We start from the raw sequence: 24,756 nt of genomic DNA on the forward strand, positions 1-24,756 counted from the left end.
CTGCATTGGTTGGTCGGTTGCTTGGTTGGTTTCTTGCCTCTGTTGGGCTCCATCACCGTCCCCAGTGTCTCCTTTTTCTACCTCATCTGGCCTTTATGGGGTGCTATGTTGACAGAAGAGCTTTTCACCTGCGCCTCCTCAAGGGTATGTGTCTGTAAGAGCTGCCCAGGGCCTGGGAAGGACAGTGGAAACACCACGGACTCATTCCTGAGACTTGTGCTCAGGATGACGTGGTGTGCAAGCCCTCAGCTGCTTGATCCACATTCTGAGGCCTGGTTCTTCCGTGTGCAGACACCTGCCTGACAGCATCTGATATACCTCACCAGGCTGAAGGGCAGACCAGCTACCTGTGATTCCTGATAAAAATGCTGTGCTTGACAGAATCACTTCTATTTATGCCCACAACCAATGGAGGAGTTTCTAAATGATAACCTCAAGCTGTCAGCGTTGAGCTTGAGTTCATGTTTGAGTTACCAAGCATTCCACATTCCGTGCTCATGGAAACCTGGATCTGTTTGGAAGCAGCAATGCTGGGTCCTATCCCAGTTGTCCCATGAGATAATTGTGCTCTGTGCACACAGCTCTGGTCCCAGATCCTGGCTTTGTAGTATACACTCTCAAGAAGGACTCTTGGGCGACCACAGATACTGCCCTATCCATTGCTATTCTTGATGGTATGCTGGGGCGTAATATGTGTGTATATGGCATAAGTTAGCCTTTTGGTAAATGAATAAGTAAATGAAAGGAGGAAACACCTCAATGTCATCCATGGGAAGTGTGTTCACTCTGTCTCTTAATTGTCAAAATGAGGCAGTGCCATTGCCCAGAGCTCTTTTGGCACCTTTTATACCCCTCACCAGCTGGCTTGGTCTGCTGCAGGGGTGCCTTTCCCATCTCATTGGCTGGGTGTGTTGTGTTGTGTTGTGCTTTGGGAAGAAGGTTGTATGGTGCTGGTGTCACAGAGGCCTTTGTCCAGGTCTGCTCCGTCAGACTGACCCTTTGGTCTTACATGCTCAGCGGGTGCCTGGCTCATAGGAAGCTCACACAACTCCTTCTCCCACACCAGGGCCTTTATCTGCTGCTAGCTCACCCCATCTAATGCAACATAGCCTGCGATCAGCTTGTACAGGAGAGGCAGCTTTCTGGGGCGTAGTTGCCTGTCGAACATCACATAGCTGGCACGTGATGGATCCCGATTGGATGTGTCTGCCCGGGGAAACCTCAAGTCACAGGCAGCTAGAACAACTTGAGCATCCCTAATCAGAAGGCCTGAAATCTTAAATGCTCCAAAGTTCAAAACTTTTTGAGCACCAACATGATGCCAGAAGTGAAAAATTCCACAGCTGATCTCATGGGACGGGTCGCAGTGAGAATGCAGGTGGAGATAGTGCAAGCTGCTGGCGCCTGACAGCTGAGGCAGGTGTTCTGGTGACATTGCTGTGCTGCTTCCTTACCCTGGACACTTTCCTCTCTCACTGTATTGATGGTATGTGGCGCTTTTCACTGTCAAGTGCTTATGTATGAGTAAGTGTAGGAAAATTATTGCTTGTTGTCAGCGTATAAACTCAGAGTCCAGAATGATGGTGATGCCAAACAGCCAGATGGCGCACATGCGTGCGGAGAGACTGACGCTTTCGCTTTACAATGGTTCGGTGGATACAAACTTTGTTTTGTGCACAAAATTATTAAGCATAATGTATAAAATTACCTTCAGGCTATATATATATATAAAGTGTATATGAAACAAAATTAATTTCGGGTTTAGACTTGAGTCCCACCCCCAAGATGTCTCATTATGTATGTGTAAATTCCAAAGTCCAAAAACGTCTGAAATTCGAAACACTTCTGGTCCCAAGCATTTTGGAAGAGAGATGTTTAATCTGTACTTTACAAAGAACTCAGACACTAGAGTTCATCGACGGCAACATTTCAGCAGCACCTATGTTGTGTGGCTGAAAATCAGAATGCATCCCTATCCCATCATTGATACCAAAAGTAGTTACGAGGCCTGCGGCAGTGGCTCATGCCTATAATCCCAGCACTTTGGGAGGTCAAGGCAAAAGGATCACTTGAGCCCAGAAGTTTGAGGCCAGCCTGGGCAACATGGTAAACCCCATCTCTACAAAACAATTAAAAAATTAGCCAGTCTATACTGGCATACACCTGTGGTCCCAGTGCCTCAGAAGACTAAGGCAGGAGGATCACTTGAACCTGGGAGGTTGAGGCTATAGTGACTCTCGATCACACCACTGCACTCCAGCCTGGATAACAGAGCAAGACCCTGTCTCTGTCTCCCCCCCACACCCCCAAAAAAGAAAAAAATAGGTGAAGAGGACTCTGTGGTGTGTGTTCCTTAAGTCATCTGCAAGATTCAGAAATTTTCTCATCCTCCTTGTTAAAGATAATTGTTAACCCTATTCAGAAAACAGTGGTGAATTATTGATTACAGGGCAGTTCAAAACCGTTTAATTGTGTTGGGAACATTCATACACAAGGTTCTTTCATGTAGAACTTAACCGTGGTGTCTTATCCAGCTTAGCTTTAATGCAACTTCTCCCCTTTTAAAATTCTACACAAAAAGTGAAAGTGATTGAAAGCAACAAGTGCATTTACATCGTGTTCAAGTGAAGGCATAACATAATGCATGTAATAAACATTTGCCTGCAAGGCCCTGAAGGAAATAGCCCAGCTCCCTGGCCTCTGTAGAGGTGCTTTCAGCCCAGAGAGGAGCACGGAGGCAGGTGAGCAATGGGATGATTGGAGAGAGTCCCCTTGCTGAGGCGTGACCTGGAGGTGGGGTGCTGTCAGGGCAGGACTGGCAGGGCTCAGGGCCATGTGAGAAGGAGCCAGCCACGCTGAGAGCTGTGGGGAGGTGGGAGCAGCACAGGGAGACTCAGAGAAATGGGTCCAGTGTCTTCAGGGAGCTCATCATGGACAGATGGAATGTGGAGATGAAACTGCCACCTCTCATAGGTGGAAACCTTGCATTCAGACATGGGGCTGGATGTCTCAGCAGAAGCAAAAATGGAGTAATGCTAACAGGATCTCCAGAGCGATTTTTTCTTAGCAGTGGTTTCAGTCCTGTCATAGCACATTGGGTGACTGAGTACATTGACGGTGGCCCTTCCTGCAGGTTTGTCCCCTTCAGATTAGTTCTGTTTGGCTTTGAGGTGCTGTTTTGTAGCCTCACCCTTCGTCTCCTTCAGCGGCAGGCAGCCTAAGGAGAATGGCAGGGCCACGGGTTCCATGTCACAGGTTTCTGAAATCTCTGCTGCTTGGAGCCTGGTGACCCTGTCCCCTCTGGGAACTGTGCAAGCAGCTGTCTCCTTGGGAACGTGGCATTAGCATGTTTTGCATGAGAATGAACACCAACCAATGCTGAATATCAATTGGATCCTAGAGTGCAGCTGCCTTTTAAATGTTCCTTTGTGTGGCTGAACTTCCTGCTCCAGTGGATTCCTGGAGCTGGTGTGAAGACACAGAGTCCTTAAGTCATCTTAGTAGTATCTTGCTTGCACTATCTCTGGATCTTGCTGTCATCATTTATTTTATCCTTAGAAGTATGGCAAAGAGACATACATACATATATACAGAGATGCATGTCTGCACACAGACACAACACAGACACACGTACCTACACATGCTTACAACATACACAACCTGGGCACACACCCACAACATACATCTCCACAGAGACACAACACAGGCACACATACCCCCCCCCACACGACATACAACACAGGTACACACATACAACACACATGGACACAGACACGCATCTACACACATGCACAACCCAGGTGTACACATGCAGCACACATCTACACAGAGACACACATGTGCATTCAGACACAAGCCAGACTCACACATGCATCTGCACATGCAAACAACCCAGGCATATACATACAACATGCATCTACACACATCTACACACATACACAGCCTAGGCACACATATAGTATATGTACTTATATACCGACAGACATTTATACACATACAACATGCATCTGCACACATACAACATAGACACAGGCAACATCTACATGTAGACCTGTGCACCAGCACAACATAGACAGATCACACACACAATCTACAGAGCTGCCTCTTGGAACCAGTTACAAACAAAAGTTGGAGTATGACCCCAGCAGAGTCCTGAATTCCCATTTTTGGTCCTTTTCTTTGTTTGTGTTGGTGACCCTGATTTCCCAGATTCTTTTCAACTAGGACAATAAAAACCAATTAGTGATTTTATAACTTGACTTTGCAAGGTGGGGGTGGGGGACAAACTTGGTCCAGACGTCGTGGTGCTGCTGCAGGTCTGAATAAAGTGCAGCGTTAGGACAGAGTGCCATGCGTTGTGCTTCTGGTGTGGGAAGTGATGATGCAGCACACACCACTCCCCTGAGAACAGAGCACCCCGCTTCTGTAGGACGGCCCTCTAGGAAGACGGGACAGAGCCTCTGGGTGCCATCTGACCAGGAAAGAAGCCAAAAGCCAGCCTGCCACCTGGTTTCTCGGTGGTCTTTTGCTCCATGTCATTGTTCACTTTTCACAGGGGCTTTGCTCCCTGAAGGGAAGTTCTCTTTTGTTTCTAGGTGGACCTCGGAGCACTGCTGCAGAAGGCGCTTTGCAAATAACATTCCTTTTTAATTAGTGGGTGACCAAAGGCACTTGGATTTTAGTAATAAATCATAGTTCATTTAATTCTGTTTCTATGATGTGGTGGTGTGATATGGTTCGGCTGTGTCCCCACCCAAATCTCAACTTGAATTGTATCTCTGAGAATTCCCACGTGTTGTGGGAGGGGCCCAGGGGGAGGTAATTGAAGCATGGGAGCTGGTCTTTCCTATGCTAGTCTCATGAGAGCGAATAAGTCTCATGAGATCTGATGGGCTTATCAGGGGTTTCCACTTTTACTACCCCCGTTTTCTCTTGCCACCGCCATGTAAGAAGTGCCTTTTGCCTCCTACCATGATTCTGAGGCCTCCCCAGCCATGTAGAACTGTAAGTCCAATTGAACCTCATTTTGTTCCCAGTTTGGGGTATGTCTTTATTAATAGCGTGAAAATGAACTAATACATGGAACTTCAGGAATTTTAAAAGGGAAAAAAAGTTCAAGTGTACCTCAACTCTTTGAAATGAAATGAATTATTGAATATTGAAACATTGAGGCTGGGCACAGTGGCACACACCTGTAATCCCAGCACTTGGGAGGCCAAGGCAGGTGGATCCCACGAGTCCAGGAGTTTGAGACCAGCCTGGGCAACATGGCGAAACCCCATCTCTACAACAATACAAAAAGTAGCTGGGTGTGGTGATGCATACCTGTGGTCCCAGCTACTAGGGAGATTGACGTGGGAGGATCACCTGCCCAGGAGGTGGAAGCTGCAGTGGGCCCAGATTGTGCAGTCCAGCCTGGGCAACAGAGCAAGACCCAGTCTCAAAAATAAATTAATTAATAAATAATTAATATTGAAATGAAATGGAATATTGAATACTGAGCCATTGAATATTGAAATGCAATGTAGGGGAGACATCTGAACTATGAGAGTACTTCTCAGAATGCAAGTCAATTTGACAGCATTTTAATGATGTCATTCCGTATTTTGTAACCAGGAAGATGTATTGTTCTCTAACCCATACATAGTAGCTGTGTTCAAGTTTTGTTTTGTTTTGTTTTGTTTTTAAACAGAGTCTCACTTTGGTACCCAGGCTGGAGTGCAGTGGTGCGATCTCAGCTCACTGCAGCCTCCATCTCACAGGTTCAAGTCATTCTTCTGTCTCAGCCTCCCAAGTAGCTGGGGTTACAGGCACACACCACCATGCCCAGCTAATTTTTGTATTTTTAGTAGAGACAGGGTTTTACCATGTCGGCCAGGCTGATCTCGAACTCCTGACCTCAAGTGATCCGCCCACCTCAGCCTCCCAGAGTGCTGGGATTACAGATATGAGCCACCGCATTTAGCCGTTCAGGTTCTTTTGATAACACTTCAAGTTAGGAGTTTGTTAGGATCTGCCCGGTGCACGTGAGAACTTCAGCGTCCTTGAGTTGGGTTGCTGTTGTCTGTAGCTCTGAGGTTGAGCTGTTTGGTTACAGCTTGTTTTGTAAGCCTGTGCTGTGTCTTCAACAAGACTTGAACTCTTCTGTCCTCTTCCAGACCTTGAGGACTTGAGCTTCTGGCTTTGGAGTAATGGCGCCCAGCCCTCCCCATGCTCCCAGTAGCTCAGGTTGGAGCGCACGTGGCCACAGCCTCCTTACAGCAGGGAGGGGAGGGCATTGGGTATTCATTAAACCCAGGTGGACTTTTCTTGAGGACACAGCAACATGACAGCCATGGGGTACTTGATTTGCTGTGTGCAGTCTGGGTGGGCTGGGGCGTCTCTGAGGCCCAGACCACCAGGCGACACATCCACATTGTTCCAAGACATGAGTTCAGAGGCAGTGCAGCCCCTGGTCCTAGAACAAGGCTCTATGTAGGCGCTGGGTGCCGGGAGGAAGAGGATCATCTCTTCTGCTTCACACTTAGACCGCTTGCTGCCCTTGTTCAGATCTCCTTTAAGAGCTCAAAGGTCATCTTCTAATGAGGGTAGCTCCTTCCCTGAAGCAGAGGCTCGTTTCTTACTCTGTTGGGTCAGAAAGAGCCATGTGCCAGCAAAGCCGTGCTGAGCTGATTCGTTGAAACATTGACAGTTGGTAGCCCATGAGATTTTGCTATAGCATGGATAAACACACATGTGAGGCCTGCCTGTGTGTGCTGCAGGCATGCTTATGCATGTATGTGCATATAAACATGTATATGTGATATGGGATAGTAATGGGAAGATCCATGAGTCATGGCCACTTCTGAAAGAAATAACCTTTCTTGGGTGCAGTGGCTCATGCCTATAATCCCAGCACTTTGTGAGGCCAAGGCAGGTGGATGGCTTGAAGGCAGAAGTTCAAGACCAGCCTGGCCAACATGGCAAAACCCCATCTCTACTAAAAATACAAAAATTGGTCGAGTGTGGTGATGTGCACCTGCAGTTGCAGCTACTTGGGAGGCAGGCAAGAGGATCACTTGAGCCCAGGAGTTTGAGACCAGCCTGGTCAACACAGTGAGACCCCATCTCTACCAACATTTTAAAAGTCAGCCAGGTATGGTGGAGGGCACCTGTAGTCTCAGCTACTTGGGAAGCTGAGGTGGCAGGATTTCTCAAGCCTAGGAGTTTGAGGCTGCAGCACACTGTGATCACACCACGGCACTCCAGCCTGGGTGACAGAGCGAGACCCCAACTCTTAAAAAGAACCTTTGTTGATCTTATTTTTCATAATACAGTACTGATTTTCAAGGTTTTATTGAAGAATTGGTTTGCGACTCATCTTAGAAAGATTTACCTCTTTGTATATGGCAAATTTCCATAAGCCACATAAAAATACTGTAACTTGAAATAAATATTTCTGAATATAGCCATATGTGAGCATTTTCACATTCATGTTTCTAAAATTTTTCTTCGTTTATTTCTGCAGAAACAAATGCTGTTTGTGTGTGTGTGTGAGTGAGAGAGAGAGAGAGAGAGAGAGAGAGAGAGAGAGAGAGAGATGTGTGCGCCTGTGTCTTGAATGCTTCATGTTCTCTTGTGGGACATGCCAGTCAACAGCCTCATGTTGTCTGAGATGTATCAGAACTCCCCAGCTTGCACAGGAGTTGCGGTAGAGACAGATGTGGGAATGTGCATATGGATTTCACTCCTGAAAGTGGCTTAAGGGGATTGTGAAGATCCAGGTCCAGTACCTTGTGGCAGGAAGGTGTTATTGGAATTGCTGGTTGACTCGTACTTGTTCTTCCTCTAGACAAGCAGGTGCCCGGTGTCGGGAAGGCAGCCCAGGATCACAGCGGCACCCACCAAGTCAGAGCGCACCGAACCCACCCGCATTTTCTGAACTATCTCACTCCCAGGGAGCCCCAGAGCTGCCCCAGGAGGTCCGGGGACGAGCAGGAACCCTACCTCGAGATTATAGATACTCAGAGGAGAGCACCCCAGCAGACTTGGGACCCCGAGCCCAGAGCCCCGGCTTGCCCCTGCACGCTCGGGGACAGGACTCGTGGCCAGTGAGCTCAGCACTGCTCACCAAGAGGCCAGCCCCACAGAGGCCACCACCACCCAAGTGTGAGCCCAGGAGGTACAGGGCCACAGATAGCGCACCTGCCGACGTTCCCCTGGCTGTCCCCAGCAGGCCCTTCCCAACGCCATCCCCTGCGTCCCTGGACGTGTGTGTGGCCCACCTGTCCCTCTCCCACAGCCCCTCTGTGTTCAGCAGTACCCAGCCCCAGGACACCCCGAAGACCACTGCCTGTGAGCGTGGCAGCCAGCATGTGAGCGGGGACACATCCCGTCCTCTGCCAGAAGCACTGCTCTCTCCCAAGCAGCAGCACCTGCGCCTGCAGACAGCCACCATGGAGACCTCACGCTCCCCCTCACCCCAGTTTGCCCCCCAGAAGCTGACGGACAAACCTCCCCTGCTTATCCAGGATGAGGATTCGACCAGGTACTGTCCTGCGACGTGGCCACTTGCGGTGTTCCCTCCCCATGAGGCTCCTTCCATGGGATGTGGGTTCACAGTGGGTCTTTCTGGGGGATCACCTGGGCACCTTGCTTTGGCTCAAGGCATTGGACTTAAAGTTAGTCCTGGGGAATAATTGTGTGGAAGAAAGTGCAGGTTCAGTGCTGGTTGGATTTTTATCTCAGTGGTGGGCTGCTGTTTCCTGCAGGGAATGGCGGGAGATGTGAAGTAGGTGGTCCATCATCCCCTTCTTCCAATCCAGATGCATTTTTATCTACATTACCCACAGGCATCTGCAGGTTAGAGGTGCGTTTTTATGCGTTGTTGTTTTAATGCAGTCAGTATTTGTGATTGGAATTGAGTTTAACCTAAGCATGTGACCTTTAGGTGAAATTGGTATTTTTTATGGTGTCCAGTGTTTTCTTACTCCTTTTCTTCCAGATTTTTTTTAATGTTAGAAAGCTAAGCTGGTATATACCTTTTGTTAAAGCAGAAGAATAGTCAATCACATTTCTTGGTGCTATCATCAGGAATTCAGGCATGGAATTACTGCGTCCATTGAGATGTTGATGGAAGTCAGTCAGGGGCTTGACCTTTCAAGAGCTGGGCCCAGCATGGTGGCTCACGCCTGTAATCCCAGCACTTTGAGAGGTCAAGGCAAGTGGATTGCTTGAACCCAAGGAGTTCAAGGTTCAGCCTGAGCAACATGGCGAAACCCTGTCTCTACTAAAGATAGAAAAATTAGCTGGGCATGGTGGTGCATGCCTGTAGTCCCAGCTACTCGGGAGGCTGAGACAGGAGAATCACTTGAACCCGGGAGGCAGAGGTTGCAGTGAGCCGAGTTCACGCCACTGCACTCAACAACAAACTGAGACTCCTGTTAAAAAGGAGGGAGGGAGGAAGGAAACCAAGTCAATGAATGCAAGTCCTCAGTCAGATAACAGGTATTCTCGCCGCAGAAAGTTCTCTGGGACCTCACTGCTCTAGAGTCTCAAGTCATTTTTTTTCTCAGCTTCTAAACAACTCGGCAGAGAAAGCATATGACTGATACTGATCCTGTATCTCCAGCTGTGGCATTGTAACCACAGCTTTATCTGTGGGCCAAAACTGGGCTTTGCATCATTTAAAACGTATCTGGAGATCACTCAACTATCCTTTCAATTGGTAACATTGTAAGGTTCTGAAAGGAAATGTCTTACTCCTTTCAGGCTGCTGTAATAAGATCTCATGGACTGCACTGCTCATTAACAGGAGAAATTTGTGTCTCACAGCTGTGGAGGCTGGGAGTTCAAGATTAAGGCATGGCAGATTTGGTGTCTGGTGAAGAGCCATTCCTGTCTCAGATGGCTGCTTCTTGCTGTGTGCTCACATGGCAGAAGAGGCAGAGGGGCTCCCTGGGATCCCTTTTCTAAGAGCACTCATCCCCTTCATGAGGCTCCCCCATCATGACCTCAGCAGCTCCTTAAGGCCCCACCTCCTAACACCATCACCTTGGGTGTTAGATTTCAACATACTACTTTTGAGGATTATGTTGAAATCTACATATTGATTTGGCTGATTGATTGATTGAGACAGAGTCTTGCTCTATCACCCAGGCTGGAGTGCAGTGGTGTGATCTGGGTTCACTGTAATCTCTGCTACCCAGGTTCAAGTGATTCTCCTGCCTCAGCCTCCCGAGTAGCTGGGACTACAGGCCTGCACCACCACACCCAGCTAATTTTTCTATCTTTAGTAGAGACAGGGTTTCGCCATGTTGGTCAGTCTGGTCTCGAACTCCTGACCTCAGGTGATCCACCCGCCTAACCTCCCAAAGTCCTGGGATTACAGGCATTAGCCACTGCGCCTGGCCTCTTTCCCAGTATTTTAAAACCTGTGAAGGGAGATTTGTTAATGTTGTTTAATTTTTTTTATTGGTCACATCAAATTTCTGCACACTTTCACATCAGCACAGCAGCACAGGCTGATGTGAAAGTCAGTACCAGTCGAGCAGGGCTTCTGGAATGATCAGGGAGTACAGAGGCTTCTGCGTTTGCTGCTGCTTGGACTAGGTGGCTGGGTTTTCCTCCTCCATTTATTATTATTTTAACAGAGAGGTGGAGGTCTCACTATGTTACCTGGGCTGGTCTCAAACTCCTGGGCTCAAACAGTCGTCCCACCTGAGCCTCCCACAGTGCTGGGATTCCAGGCGTGAGCCACTGCACCTGGCTGGGGTTTTCCTTCATAAGTTTGACCTACCTAAGCAATATTTTTCACATTTAGACTTTGTAAATTTTCTTCATAAGGAAGCAGTTGTGAGGACTGTCTATGAGTCCCTAGATAAATCACATAAGATGTTAACGGACCCTACTGGAGAGAGGGAGGAAAATACACAATTCATCTCAGCCTGAGCACCACTCCCTTGTGGATAGAGAAAGAGCCTCCTGCATTCCCAGTCACCAGTGAAAGAGAGAAAAATAGCATTACATTTAGAGCATCATGGCTGCCCTCGTGCTGTGGAAAATTGAGCTCATTTGTGTAATGTTGTAGGAGCAGTTTTGGGTTGACTTCATTAGAAACACATCCTAATTTGGGGTTGTGGAGTTTGGCCTGTTCCTTTTTGCTTCCCTCCTGACCACCAGCAGATGGGGTTGCTTCTCCAGTGCTCTGAAAAGCTCTTGACAGCCCTGGTTAGTGTGGTCCAGCCTGGTGCCACTGAGAGCAGCCAGTGCGGGGCTGCCCCATATGCGGGACCATGGCATTGCTGGGCTTGTTCCTCTTGTTCACTTTCCCCCAGCCCTCCAGGGGTGCTTTAGGTGCCTCTCTAGCCCTTTCACCCAGAAACTTTTTTTTGTTTGTTTGTTTTTTTGAGATGGAGTCTTGCTCTGTTGCCCAGGCTGGAGTGCAGTGATACAATCTCAGCTCACTGCAACTTCTGCCTCCCAGGTTCAAGTGATTCTCATGCTTCGGCCTCCTGAGTAGCTAGGATTACAGGTGCACACCACCACACCCAGCTAATTTTTGTATTTTTAGTAGAGACAGGGTTTCGCCATGTTGGCCAGGCTGGTCTCGATCTCCTGACCTCAAGTGACCCACCCACCTCAGCCTCCCAAAGTGCTGGGATTACAGACCACCACACCTGGCTGAAACTTTTAAAAAAAAAGCAAATCTGTGCCCTTTGGGACTGACTTAGAGTAATACAGCCTATCTCACTGGTGTGCAAATGTGTGCAGGGCTAGTTTGAAGCACAGGGGGGTGGGGAGGGTACAAGGACAGTGTGGGGTGGGCTGTCCTGCACATGGCAAGGAAGCTTCTCCCAAGTGGGGCATTGGGGGCTCTGGCCCGACTCCAAGCACAGCCCCTCTGGAGAGCAGCTCTCCCCAGGCCCTGAGAACCATAGGGGAGCCCACAGGCCTGTAACAACCTAAGGACTGATGGAAATCCTGGAACATGCCCATCCACTGCAGAATTCCCCTGCAAAAGGACATTTAACTGAACAGGGCTTGTTAAAGTTTGCATTATCATTGGAAGAATGACAAATGGTATTAAACAGTCCTCACAGCCCTCTGCAAACCCCTGGGATGCCTCAGGGATGACATTGGCAGTTTGAGCATGGAAAGGATGCTGGGGTCAGGAGGCAGAGGTAGGAGTCAGAGGGAGCTTCTTGAGGCCTCTGCCTCGTCCAGGATGTGGGATCATGGAGACTCCTTCGAGTCAGGTGGCTGGCTAGCACCTTCAAGTCAGATTCCTGGCTCATGCCTTTGAGTCAGGTTCCCATCTGGAGGGGATGTGTCAATCAGGGTCTGTGGCTAGAGCATGCTTTGTGATTTCAGCAGACGGTTCTTCTTCCAGAATTGAGCGGGTGATAGACAACAACACCACAGTGAAGATGGTGCCCATCAAGATTGTGCACTCAGAGAGCCAGCCAGAGAAGGAAAGCCGCCAGAGCCTGGCGCACCCCGCTGAGCCTCCCGCCCTGCCCCGCGGGCTGGAGAAAGACCAGATCAAGACGCTGAGCACATCCGAGCAGTTCTACTCTCGCTTCTGCCTGTACACACGGCAGGGCACTGAGCCCGAGGCCCCACACAGGGCCCAGCCGGCCAAGCCCCAGCCCCCAAGCACCCAGGCGCCCCCTGAGAAAGACCGCTGCGCCTCCCCTCCAGGGCTCAGCTACATGAAGGCCAAAGAGAAGACTGAGGAAGACCTGAAGTCGGAGGAGCTGGCCAGGGAGATCGTGGGGAAAGATAAGTCCCTGGCCGACATCCTGGATCCCAGTGTGAAGATAAAAACCACCATGGACTTGATGGAAGGCATTTTCCCCAAAGACGAGCACCTCCTGGAAGAAGCCCAGCAGCGGAGGAAGCTGCTCCCCAAAATCCCCTCTCCTAGAAGCACAGAGGAGAGGTGAGTAGACGTGGCCTCCCAGCTTGGGGGTGACTCTGCCTGGTATCTCTTAGGCTTGTAAAGGGAAAGGGGGCATGTCTGTTTCTCGGTTTTCATGCTTGCCTTTGGGGAAGACAGATTTTCATAAGGGCCCCTTGATGTTTAGCACTTTTTGGCTTTTTTGTTAGCCTCCTGGAAGAGAAATGGAGGGTTAACAGCCCCATCCCAGCGTATGATGACTTTGGGCCTGACATGAAAATATGAAAATACACACTGCAGGCCAGCAGGATTTCTGACAATGCCCACAGGTCTACTTTCTCATAAGACATCTGTTCTCAGTGAGGGTCGTTGTCTACCCTGGAGGACAGTTGACAATGTCTCTGTGGGGAGGGGTGCCCTGGGCATCTGGTGGGTGGAGCCCAGGGGTGCTGCTCAACATCGTACAGAGCACAGGAGGCCCCACCACAGAGAATCATCCAGCTCCCATGCATTCCTTGTGCCAGCATGAGAATGAGGGCTTAGGTGGAATATATGTGTTTCTTTATGAAAAATTTTTTTTTAATTTCTTTGAAATTTTTTTACATCTGCATTTTAAAAAGTATTGCAATTTGGCCAGGCACAGTGGTGTACACCTATAATCCCAGCACTTTGGGAGACCAAGGTATGCAGATCATTCAAACCCATGAATTCAATACTAGCCTGGGCAACATGGCAAAGCCCTGTCTCTACAAAAAAAAATACAAAACATTAGCCAGCCATGGTGGCAGACACCTGTAGTCCCAGCTACTCGAGAGGCTGAGGTGAAAGGATCACTTGAGCCCAGGAGTTGGAGGCTGCAGTGAGCTATGATGGCACCACTGCACTCCAGTGAGGGCGACAGAGCAAGACCCATCTCTTGAAATAGAAATGAAAAAAATTGTGACAAATTACACCTGCCTGATGAATATATTTTAATTGGTTTTGTAAATAGCACTTTTGGCGTATATCCTTAAGCCACTTGACCACAAAGGCATGCATGGTAGCATCTTCCCTGCTGCTGACATGTGTTCTGCCAGCACAGCATCATTCATGGGTAGGAAGGTGGAGTGAGCATGACACGCAGCCAAGGAGGAGCAGCTGGACCAAGTGGACCCAGGCAGGACGGCGCCGACAGGGCTGCTGGGAGGAAGGGAGAGGGTTGATGTTTGTAGATAGCGTCACACATGTCCTTGTCCTCATGGACCCAGGCTCTGGGCAGAGGTCATCTGTGCTCTCACCTCTATGGTGAAGATTTTTAGGCATTCCTGCTTATTTGAGTTTTTGCCTTTTTAAAAAACTGTTTCACACACTTAACGAGTGTCCATTTGGCAAGGTTGATTGTTTTCAGTTTTAACTTTATCACCTGTTTTTCCCCCTTTGCTGTCTCATCTTCTTGGCTGATGTCCTTTTGTGAGCACCAGCATTGATTTGTCACAACCCAGGGGGTGGGGCAGAAGGGCTGTTCGCATGCACAGTCCCAGCTCATTGAAGTTCCCACGCCTCTTCCCAGGAAAGAGGAGCCCTGTGTGCCTGCGGCTGTGTCCCTGGCCACCAATTCCACCTACTACAGCACATCGGCCCCCAAGGCGGAACTGCTGATCAAGATGAAGGACCTGCGGGAGCAGCAGGAGCGCGAAGAGGATTCAGGGAGCGACTTGGACCATGACCTGTCGGTGAAGAAGGTAGGAGAGCCCATTCCAAATGACAGCATGTGCGTGTCTAGGCAGGGAGAGGCATCCAGACCACACCATCCTACCCCGGCCCAGACCGTGCACCATGTGTCTGAGATCGTTTGTGTTCGGCTTTCACTCAGGACAGTGGAATTTGAGGCGATACTAGTAAGTCCTCTGTGCTTAGTTCTGTGTTCTAACCTTGAGCCATTCCACAAACGTCTCTTTGCTGTTTCTAATAGGATCCAATGTCAAATTAGTTTAAATAGTCACCATTCTCTTTCATTTTATTTTATTTATTTATTTTTGAGACAGGGTCTTGCTCTGTTATGCGGGCTGGAGTGCAGTGGTGCGATCACAGCTCACTACACCTTTGACCTCCTGGCCTCAAGTGATCCTCCTACCTCAGTTAAAGGAAAATTATTTTCATATTAGAAAGTGGTAATTTTTATTTGAGATAGACTCTCCCTCTGTCACCCAGGCTGGAGTGCAGTGGCACAATCTCAGCTCACTACAACCTCCACCTCCTGGGTTCCAGTGACTCTCCTGCCTCAGCCTCCCGAGTAGCTGGGATTACAGGTACCTGCCACCATGCCTGGCTAAGGTTTGTATTTTTAGTAGAGATGGGGTTTCACCGTGTTGGCCAGGCTGGTCTCAAACTCCTGACCTCAAGTGATCCACCCACCTTGGCCTCCCAAAGTGCTGATATTACAGGCATGAGCCACTGCTCCCAGACTAGAAGGTGATAACTTTTTGGTTCAAGGTATTATAAAGGGAATGAAAATTAAGGGTTTGGGTCTTGGGACTTTTACTGACCCTCCCTCTGGTACAGGGTACCATTCGCTTCATTCTGGTTGCACATTCCTCTTTTAAAAAACAAAGAATCCAAAATGTGTTGAATTTTTTCACACAGAACCAAGAAAATCATACCATGGGGACCGTTTGAATTTAGGCCACACCGTAGATGTAGAGAAGTGCATTCTTTGCTCACATGCCTTTGTTTCTCATGATGCAATGAATTTCAGAAGTGGCATGGCATGCTTTGATCCTGCCACCCTCATCTGTGGGGCACTCTGTCCGCCTGCTTTGGGAGGCTGGAGATGCTGGGCAGCCGCCTCACCAGATGTCTGACTCCAGGACTGAATGAGTCGCTGTGGGTTGGAAGTCAGCCTGTACTTTGGTTCAGCAAGCAGAAGTTAGACACCTGCCCCAGAAGCACACACTGTAAATCCCAGTTCTCCATGGTGCTGGTGACTCAGCCGTCCCATTTTCCTGCTTGATTTGATAAGGCGGCCACTGCTCCATTACATTTTCTCCCTGCCTTCCCGCAGCCACACGCTCATGATGTCACACTTTCCAGCAATGCATGTGCAGGAGGAGGCGTGTTCAGGGAGGAAGCGAGCGCAGTGCAGGCAGGGACTTGGCAGGCCACCTGTTCTGTAGCTGCTTCAGGGGAAACCAGGAGACCCTAATTCCGCACACTTCCAACATTCCCAGGGGACCACAGTTGTCCCAGTCACAGCATTGCTGCGTGGTCACAGAGCTGAGAGCCAAATCAGGGGACCCTCTGTTTTAAGAGAAGACTAAGGACAGAGGGGAAAGAATGGAAGCCCCAGGCAGGAATGCAGCAGAGGACTCTGGTGGCTGGTAGAGAAGCATCACGCAGAGACGGCAAAATTTGGTTTTATACTTGGGGTAGCTCAGAAGAACTCCGCCCAGAAAAGAGGGCACCATGTTGAGTTGTGGGGCTTCTTCATGAGAACCAGGTAGCTGATTGGTTTCAGTTCAGAATCTTTAAGAAGTTTGGCTTCTCCCTGGAACCAGGAGGTGAGTACAGGGCCCAGACAGAAAAGACCTTGTTTCCTCCATAGAAGGGAACAAAAGGTGGCCTGGAGCTTGATCCCCCGAGCCCTGGCCCATCTTAGTGGAGGGGTGGGCCTCCCGAAAAGCCGTGCACTACAAGAAGTAGCAGATTGGCCTGCCAGACAGTACGGCCACAGTGGTGAGTCCTTCAGCACCCTGGGTGGTGTGGACAGCCACTGATCTGTGTGCTGTCCTGGGCCAGGTCTTATCTCAGAAATCTTTGAAAGCCAACAGCTGCTGTTTCTACAATGGCCCTTTAACAGAAGGGAAATGGTTTCAATAAAAATTTGCATATGACACGTAAAAGAACCAATAAAGAAACCTGGACTCCTTCCAGAGGGCCCAGTTTCAAATTAGCTCAGCCGAGGTAGATTTTGAGGGCATGTTCATCCACCGGTGTAAAATCTGCATTTCCACAATTGCTGAAGAATAATGGCACTGAAAAATTCCTGAGCAGCTCTGGTGAGTATCCTTCTAGCCACAGTTACCTGCATTGCTTGCAGTATTCCTTCAGGCTAGCATTGGCATCAGACATGAATCTGAAAGGTTCTTCATGCCTGTTTCCTGTTTTGTGCTTTGCCCTCAAGTGATGAATATCTAAAATGTGGCCACATTCTCAGCTGTGAGATTCTCGATATAAACAGTCTCTCCAGATAGGTAGTGAGTAGGAAAAGATGCAAACTGCTTTTCCTCTGCTCTCACGCCACGGCAACCAACACAGAAGACTTCGGTGACCACATGTGTGGGGGGTGTTTTCCACACACCCAGCGAGCAGCCACTTCTGCAGCAGACACCAGCTGGGTGGCCTCTGATTCAGTTCAGTTGCGACGTTGTCAAACCGGAGGTAGCGTCACATGCCACGGGTTGAGGGCTCACTCCCTAAGACTGCACCCCCACCACACACCAGTCACAGGTCCGAGTCTCAGGGACTTCTGACCAACCACCTTAAAGTTGGGGTTACCATGACCCCCTCTTTGGCTTCCATTAATTTGCTAGAGTGGCTCACAGAACTCAGGGAAACATTTACATTTATGATAAACGGTGTTACAAGGGATATGCATGAAGAGCTGTGTAGGGCGAGGTATGGGAAAAGGGGCATGGAAGAGCTTCCATGCCCTCCCTGGGTGCACCTCCCTCCAGGAAGCTCCATGTCCTCTGCCTTCCAGAAGTCCCCCAAGCTCCATCCTCTTGGGCCTTTTATGGAGTCTTCATTGCATAGGCCTGATTGAAACCCTGTGTAGAAATGTGATTGGACAAGAAGGCTGTGATCCAATCCTAAAGGACTGAGGAGAAAGCCCCAAGGTCTGCCTGTTGAGATTCTTGTTGTCCTCTCTGTGTAACGTTCCTTCCTGCAGGTGAGCCGCAGGACCCTTCGGGAATACGGGGATCTTAAGACCAGCAGTCATTCAAGGGGGCAGAGGATTTCTTGATGGAAAGGTTGGGGAAGATTAGATCGTGGTTTGGGCAGGTCGAAGGGTGCAGGAGAAGGTCAGGGAGCGAGAGTCTGTTTTCTGAGGTGTAAAGCACCCTAACATTATAACAAGGACTGCACGTGCGTGATGAGCCAGGAACTGTGGACAAAGCCTAATGTAGGTGGATAAGTAGATCAATACCTGCATGTATATTGCATCACAGGTAAACAGACACACAGATATATAGATACAGAGGAAAAGAAATGTAGACACATGTTTAAAATTGTAAGGGAAGAATATGTCTTGTCATTCTGAGCAGCTGGAACCTGACCGGAGAAGCCAAAGCAATGTCTCCATTCCATGTGGTCTTTCTGGGAGAAAGCTGTGCTGGTGACTCAGCAGCGAGGGTGGATGCGTCCTGCGAAACTGCTTCCCACTTTAACCTGTAGGAGAGGCAGACGGGCTCAAAAACCCAAGGCAGACTGAACCAAGAGGAGGCGCTCCTCTGATAAGAGCTCATACCTTCACATTTCCGGGCCATTTTAGGGGGCTACACACGTTAGGTGGAGATTCTCTTTAAAAGCATCTGTGTGTTTCTGGGCCCAGTGGCTCACACCTGTAATCCTAGCACTTTGGGAGGCTGAGGCAGGAGGATCACTTGAGCCCAGGAGTTTGAGACCAGCCTGGGCAACATGGGGAGACCCCATCTCTACAAAAATAAAAAGTTTATCTGGGTGTGATGGTGCATGCCTGTGGTCCCAGCTGCTTGACAGGCTGAGGTGAGAGGATTGCTTGAGCCCAGAAGGTCACTGCAGTGAGTGGTGATCTTGCCACTACACTCCAGCCTAGGTGACAGAGCGAGACCCTGTGTCAAAAAATAAAAAATGGATAAATACATAAAAGCATCTATGTGAGGGAAAGACCTCACGCAATCAGGAAATAGGCTGCCTCGTATCCGGCATGTGTTTCTCCTGCTGTGGGGTTGACTTTTCCTGCCGAATACTCATCCAGCTGATGATTTTACCCTTAGATTATGGAGTCAGGGCAGTTGCTCCTCATCCCGCAGCCCATTGTTGGTGAGAACTGATACCTCCTGGGCACTTACTAGATCTGAGCATTGGGCTAAGCGCTTTACACACCGCTGTCCCATTCACCTTCATGCCAGTCCCAGAGGTAAGGCTGTGACTCCTGTGCTGCTCTTGGGCACTCTGTCCTGCAGAGCTCAACTGAGACTTCGATCTATCATCTATCCAGGCCCAAGTGTGTGCCTCTCTGCTGAGCTCTGCAGACCAGATGGGATCAGAGTCTGTCAGCTTCCCCAGGGAAGGGATGACGGCACTGACGATTTCCGATGATCCACTTTGCGTGCAGTAATGTTGCTTGTTATGACAAAGTGAGCTTTCCTGTTTGTTTTGATCTGTGCACCTGAGTACTCTTCAGTGCCTGTCCTGCCATGCGCCCTCCAGAGCGTGTGCTGACATCACAGCCCCAAGCAAACTGTAGTGGTAGTGGTGGTGACGCTGGTGTAGTCAATAGCATCTCAGGCGGGGAGAGTTCTTAAAAGGCAGCACATGGCGTTTGTCCTAACCCTTGCTTCCTTACAATTCACCCTGCTCAGGCAAACGCCCATGACACGTGCTGTGGATGGATTCAAAGACAGAAGGACTACCATGGCCATGAGACAGGGTTCTTCCAGACAAGACTTACCTGTTGGACTCCTTAAAGCCACCCCTGTAATTTCTCTCAAATATGGCATTGGAGGAGGAGGAGGATCTGTTTCTTTGTCCGTCACTCAGATCAAAGCGTATGTTGCCACCTCACTTCAGGATGGCAGCTGATTTAAAGGGTTCATGCTTTTCATTTTATTTTTGCTCTTTAAAAATTAATCATTTATAAATGGGGTGTGGTGATACCTGCCTATAATCCCAGCTACTCAGGGGGCTGAGGCAGGAGGATCACTTGAAGCCAGGGGTTTAAGGCTGTAGTGTACTATGATCATGTCTATGAGTAGCCAATGAGCTGTAGCTTGAGCAACATAGCAAGACCGCTTCTCTAAGCAAGCAAAAAGATATAACCATTTAGAAGGCTGGTGGGAAGGGGCATAGAGTGTTAGTGTCTAATAGTTAACATGGTTTCAGTTGGGGAAGATGCAAGAGTTCTAGAGACGGATGGCGGCGATGGGTGGACAGCAGCATGAACGTACCACACACCACAGAACTGTGCTCTGAAAAATGACTAAGATAGCAAGCTTTATGTTATATATATTTTACTACAATTTTTAAAACAGTCCCATCTATTTGCATTTTGGTCAAGTTGAAATCAGTAGGTTATAGTAAAAGATTGTCTTTTAAGTTCATTCGTATCCCTTTATTGGTCTTAAGTTTTAATTGCTAGGCCAGGTGTGGTGGCTCACGCCTGTAATCCCAGCACTTTGGGAGGCCAAGGTGGGCAGATCACCTGAGATCAGGAGTTCAATACTAGCCTGGCCAACGTGGTGAAACCCCGTCTCTACTAAAATTACAAAAATTAGCCAGGTGTGGTGGTGTGCGCCTGTTATCCCAGCTACTTGGGAGGCTGAGGCGTGAGAATCACTTGAAGCTGGGAGGAGGGAGTTGCAGTGATCTGAGATCGAGCCATTGCACTCCAGCCTGGGCAACAGAGCAAGAACCTGTCTCGAAAAATAGAAACAAAATAAATAAAAATAATTGCTAGTGACAATAATTATATATACAGAACACTTACTAATCACGGAATTCAGTGCTGGACATAAGACTCAATAGTTTATATGTGAGTCTTTAAATTGGAAAATTGCAAAGGACAGAATACATAGGTCTGTGACTCCTTCCAAAGATATGGGTTGAAACTGCATCGACCATGAGGAACATTGGGGCCACAACTCTGATGTTGTCTAATAGGGCACGAACAGAACGAGAACAGGTTTGTTTTATTTTTAAATGCCAATAATGTCATCAGGAGTCATTCTCCTTTCCCATAGTCATTTAAATCTCCTATTATTTGATGATGCAAAAGTGAGCTTTCACACAGGTTGGCTGCACCTTTGGCGCAGGTACACCAAGGCAGCAGTGAGCAGCATGGCCGGGGTGGGGCCGGCCTAACCAGTGTCTCCGTGTTCCCTTGCCGTCCCGTGCCCAACAGCAGGAGCTCATCGAGAGCATCAGCCGCAAGCTGCAGGTGCTCCGGGAAGCACGTGAGAGCCTGCTGGAGGACGTGCAGTCCAACACCGTGCTGGGGGCCGAGGTGGAGGCCATCGTGAAAGGCGTCTGCAAGCCCAGTGAGTTTGACAAGTTCCGGATGTTCATTGGGGACCTGGACAAAGTGGTGAACCTCCTGCTGTCACTGTCAGGCCGCCTGGCCCGGGTGGAGAATGCCCTCAATAATTTGGACGACAACGCTTCTCCTGGCGATCGGGTAAATGCAGATGAGTCTGATTTGGAAATTGAGGGGTGGTCTCGTGGGAAGGCTGGTTTTTGAGTGTCGTGAAAGCTCCTTGGAGCCTAGCATAGCTTCCACGTGGCCTGTTCCACCTCCTCCTGCATACCTTGTTGAGGCAGTGCACGCTCTATTTCTTCTCCTTCCTTTTACATTTATTTAGTTGTTTGTTTGTTAGTTTGTGAGTGGTAGGATCTCATTCTGTTACCCATGCTAGAGTGCAGTGGTGCGATCTCGGTTCACTGCAGCCTCTGCCTCCCTAGGTTCAAGCGATTCTCCCACCTCAGCTTCCCGAGTAGCTGAGCTCACAGGTGCTTGCTGCCATGCCTGGCTAATTTTTGTATTTTTTTGGTAGAGATGGCGTTTCACCATTTTGGCCAGGCTGGTCTGGAACTCCTGAGCTCAAGTGATCCGCCTGCCGCAGCCTCCCAAAGTGCTGGGATTACAGGTGTGAGCCACCACGCCGACCTCCTTCCTTTTAATAGTGTGTGTGTGGGGGGGTGCTCATCAGATGCAGGGAGTTGAACCATCATTGGGCTGCAGGGCTGCAAGATCTTCCCAAAGAACTGTCACCTCTTCTCGACATTTTTTCAGATATTCCTATTGACTCTTGACTCTTACTGATAATTGTGTCTTCCTAGAAAATCACGTTTGTTTTTAACTTTTCTTTGACCACCTGTAAGTCCATAGCAGACATATCTGCCTCCTGACGATCATAAGCACTCAATGATAGATATTTTTTTGTGGTGGTTGTAGCTGTTAACAAGAGGGCATATATCAGTCTAGAAGGAACCAGACAGTGCACCTCACTTTTCTCCTGCTCCGGAGGCATGCAGCTCTCAAGGCATTTCTCAGTGGGTCTGTCTTTCGTCCTTTCACATATGAACCAAGAGAAATAATAGATGCCTTATTGGCTTTTACCTCATAGGCCAAATATCAGTAAAATGGCTAGTTTTATTTGCACAGAACAGCCCTTCAGTGTGTTCGTCTGTATCATGAATAAAACAACCACTCTCAGAAGGGGAGCAGAAGAAGTGCCCCTCCCCTCTCTCCAGGTGAGCGTGATTTCTCCAGGTGAGCACAGTACACTGTCCTGGCGCTGGGCTTGGAGACGGTACCCTTCTGCACTCAGCTGAGTGCTTAGTAACTGTGTCGTGGAACTAGCTAGGTCAGGATGGCATCGTGCCCGAGGGGGCCACTGGCCAACACCCATGCACAGCCCTGCGTCTTCTCCGCCCTCGGGCTTCCTAGTGTGAAGACACTCTCTGCAGGCTCAAGGGCTCCTCCTCCTCCTGCCAGGAGGGTTTAGCAAGCCTGCCCTGAATTTCTCTCGAGTCTTCCCACGTGGCCAGCTGTCTCACAGTGCTGCCATGGAGCGCACCTTGACGCCAGGAGAGTCCCGCAGTCCTTTAACCTTTACAGCATCTCAGAATTATGTCGTTGTGAGTCCCTTGGTGACTTCTGCTCACCATTCAAGACAGGTGGGAGAGAGTCAGGCTCACACAGCAGGAGGAAACCCAGAGAGGCCCGTGGGCAGCTTCTGGGGACCTCAGGCTGGAGCCCACTGCAGCCATGAGACATGTGCCCCCAGGCCCTGGGTTTGTCTGTGTGGATCCCATCAAATCTCTGGTGGCATCAGGGTTTTCATCAATAAGTTGTGGGACACCCCCCACAAGTTGCCAGTGTCTTCAAGGGTTGACCAGTGCCCTGGCTTTCATCCTGGTCCTCAATGGGCTTGTTTGTCTGTCAACAGCAATCACTGCTTGAGAAGCAGAGAGTCCTGGTCCAGCAGCATGAGGATGCCAAGGAGCTCAAGGAGAATCTGGACCGCCGCGAGCGCATCGTCTTTGACATTTTGGCCAACTATCTGAGTGAGGAGAGCCTCGCGGACTATGAGCACTTCGTCAAGATGAAGTCAGCCCTCATCATCGAGCAGCGGGAGCTGGAAGATAAAATCCACCTTGGTGAAGAGCAGCTGAAGTGCTTATTTGACAGCCTTCAGCCGGAAAGGGGCAAATAAGAGCTCAGTCCCCAGTAGAGGAGGGACACGGGGCCTCCAAGCTCCAGCTCCATTCCCAAGGATACTCGCAAAGACCCCACCCATGTTGGTGCCCTGGAGAGAGACTCCTCCCATAGCAAAAGGGCTGTTAGAAAAGCAATAACTTTTGTGTTTGTGTGGGATGATTTATTTAATTTTTTAGTTTCCCTTTTGATTGCTGAGAGCCATTTTCCTTTACGTATAACTACGCGTGATGCTAGGCTCTGCCGAATGGTGAATTTCCACTGCACGGGCTATGGGCTGGGCCCATGGTGCATGCCGAGTGGTTACTGTCACTGGGAGACCCGTTGTTCCTCCCGTCTTCAGATGCTTAGCCAACTGCTTGGACAGCAGCCAGCGTGTCATGATGTGCATGAGAGGGGAGACCCTGGTGTGCATCTTCTCTTGTGATTCATCCAGGCATGGGTGGCCACGTTTTGTCCCTGCTCATTCAACAGTGTGAGCATTTGTCTATTATCTAATGATGTTCTCTGACCCAGCATAAATCATGGTGGTGATGATGATGATAATTTATTAGCTTTTTGGAAAGGTGAATAGTTTCCTAATGGTTAAAAACCAACTGTGAAATGAACAGCCTGCATTGTTGGATTCACTCATTCTAAGATTAAATTGCCACTTAAATAATATGCATGCTTTAAAACACACTCACACACCAAGCAGGCAAATAGCTTTAGTCCTTCTCACCCAACATCACAGTTTTTCTGCAAAGTAAAATTTTTTGGTTAGGAGTGTGTCCAGTAATAATGTGCTTGTTAGCTGTTTCTCAAGACCAACAGAATATTTTTTAAGTGACTTTTCCCCCCATGTATTTTGTATGCATATGGTTGTCCGTGATAATTGGCTACTTTTCCATGTCTTCCTCCTTAAATAGTTTAGCATGGCATGAGGGCCACATTCCATGTACGGGAAGACCCTTCCTCTGGCTCTTCAGAGGTCCTGTGGACTACACAACTCCTGAGCTTGATCTTTTTCTGCCATGAAGTTTAAAGATTCTGTGCCCATTTTCTCGATTGAAGTGGCAGGATTCTAAAGAGCGCCTGGTTTATTAAAAGAAAACATTGACATGCTGTCAATTTCCAATTGACAAGTCACAGACTGGGAGAAAATATTTGCAAATTGTGTATCTGACAAAAGGTTTGTGTCCAGGATGTACAAAGAACTCTCCAACTGGATAGTAAAAAAACAAACAGCTCAAGTAAAAAGCAGGCGAAAGACTTGAGACGCTTCACCAAAGAGCATACACGCGTGGCAAACAAGCACACGAAAAGACATTCAGCCGCCGATGGCTTGGTTATAATTTATAACTTACTTATTTTTATCTAATATAGATTCAGTGTATTTCTTCAAAAAATGTTTATCTAATGCATGTTAATGGTGAGTGAA

General features: G+C 48.8%; 1 protein-coding gene across 8 annotated transcripts in view; it reads left to right on the plus strand.

Moving 5' to 3' along the window:
* The window catches only part of SHROOM2 (shroom family member 2), a 157,969-nt gene extending 133,213 nt beyond the window's left edge, over positions 1-24,756 (plus strand). For 5 of the 8 annotated variants that reach the window (XM_017509913.2, XM_037731855.1, XM_037731854.1 and 2 more), the window contains 5 exons: positions 7,832-8,527; positions 12,371-12,922; positions 14,430-14,601; positions 21,021-21,293; positions 23,068-24,756. In XM_017509913.2, coding sequence (XP_017365402.1) covers positions 7,832-8,527; positions 12,371-12,922; positions 14,430-14,601; positions 21,021-21,293; positions 23,068-23,334 — 1,960 coding nt within the window. In that variant the 3' untranslated portion in view covers positions 23,335-24,756. Of the gene's footprint in view, positions 1-7,131; positions 7,136-7,831; positions 8,528-12,370; positions 12,923-14,429; positions 14,602-21,020; positions 21,294-23,067 lie in introns of all 8 variants that reach the window. The other 3 variants (XM_037731856.1, XM_017509914.2, XM_037731858.1) reach the window with 3 other exon arrangements.

This window comes from Cebus imitator, unplaced genomic scaffold, assembly GCF_001604975.1.
Source record: "Cebus imitator isolate Cc_AM_T3 unplaced genomic scaffold, Cebus_imitator-1.0 Scaffold426, whole genome shotgun sequence".
Lineage (NCBI taxonomy): Eukaryota > Metazoa > Chordata > Mammalia > Primates > Cebidae > Cebus > Cebus imitator.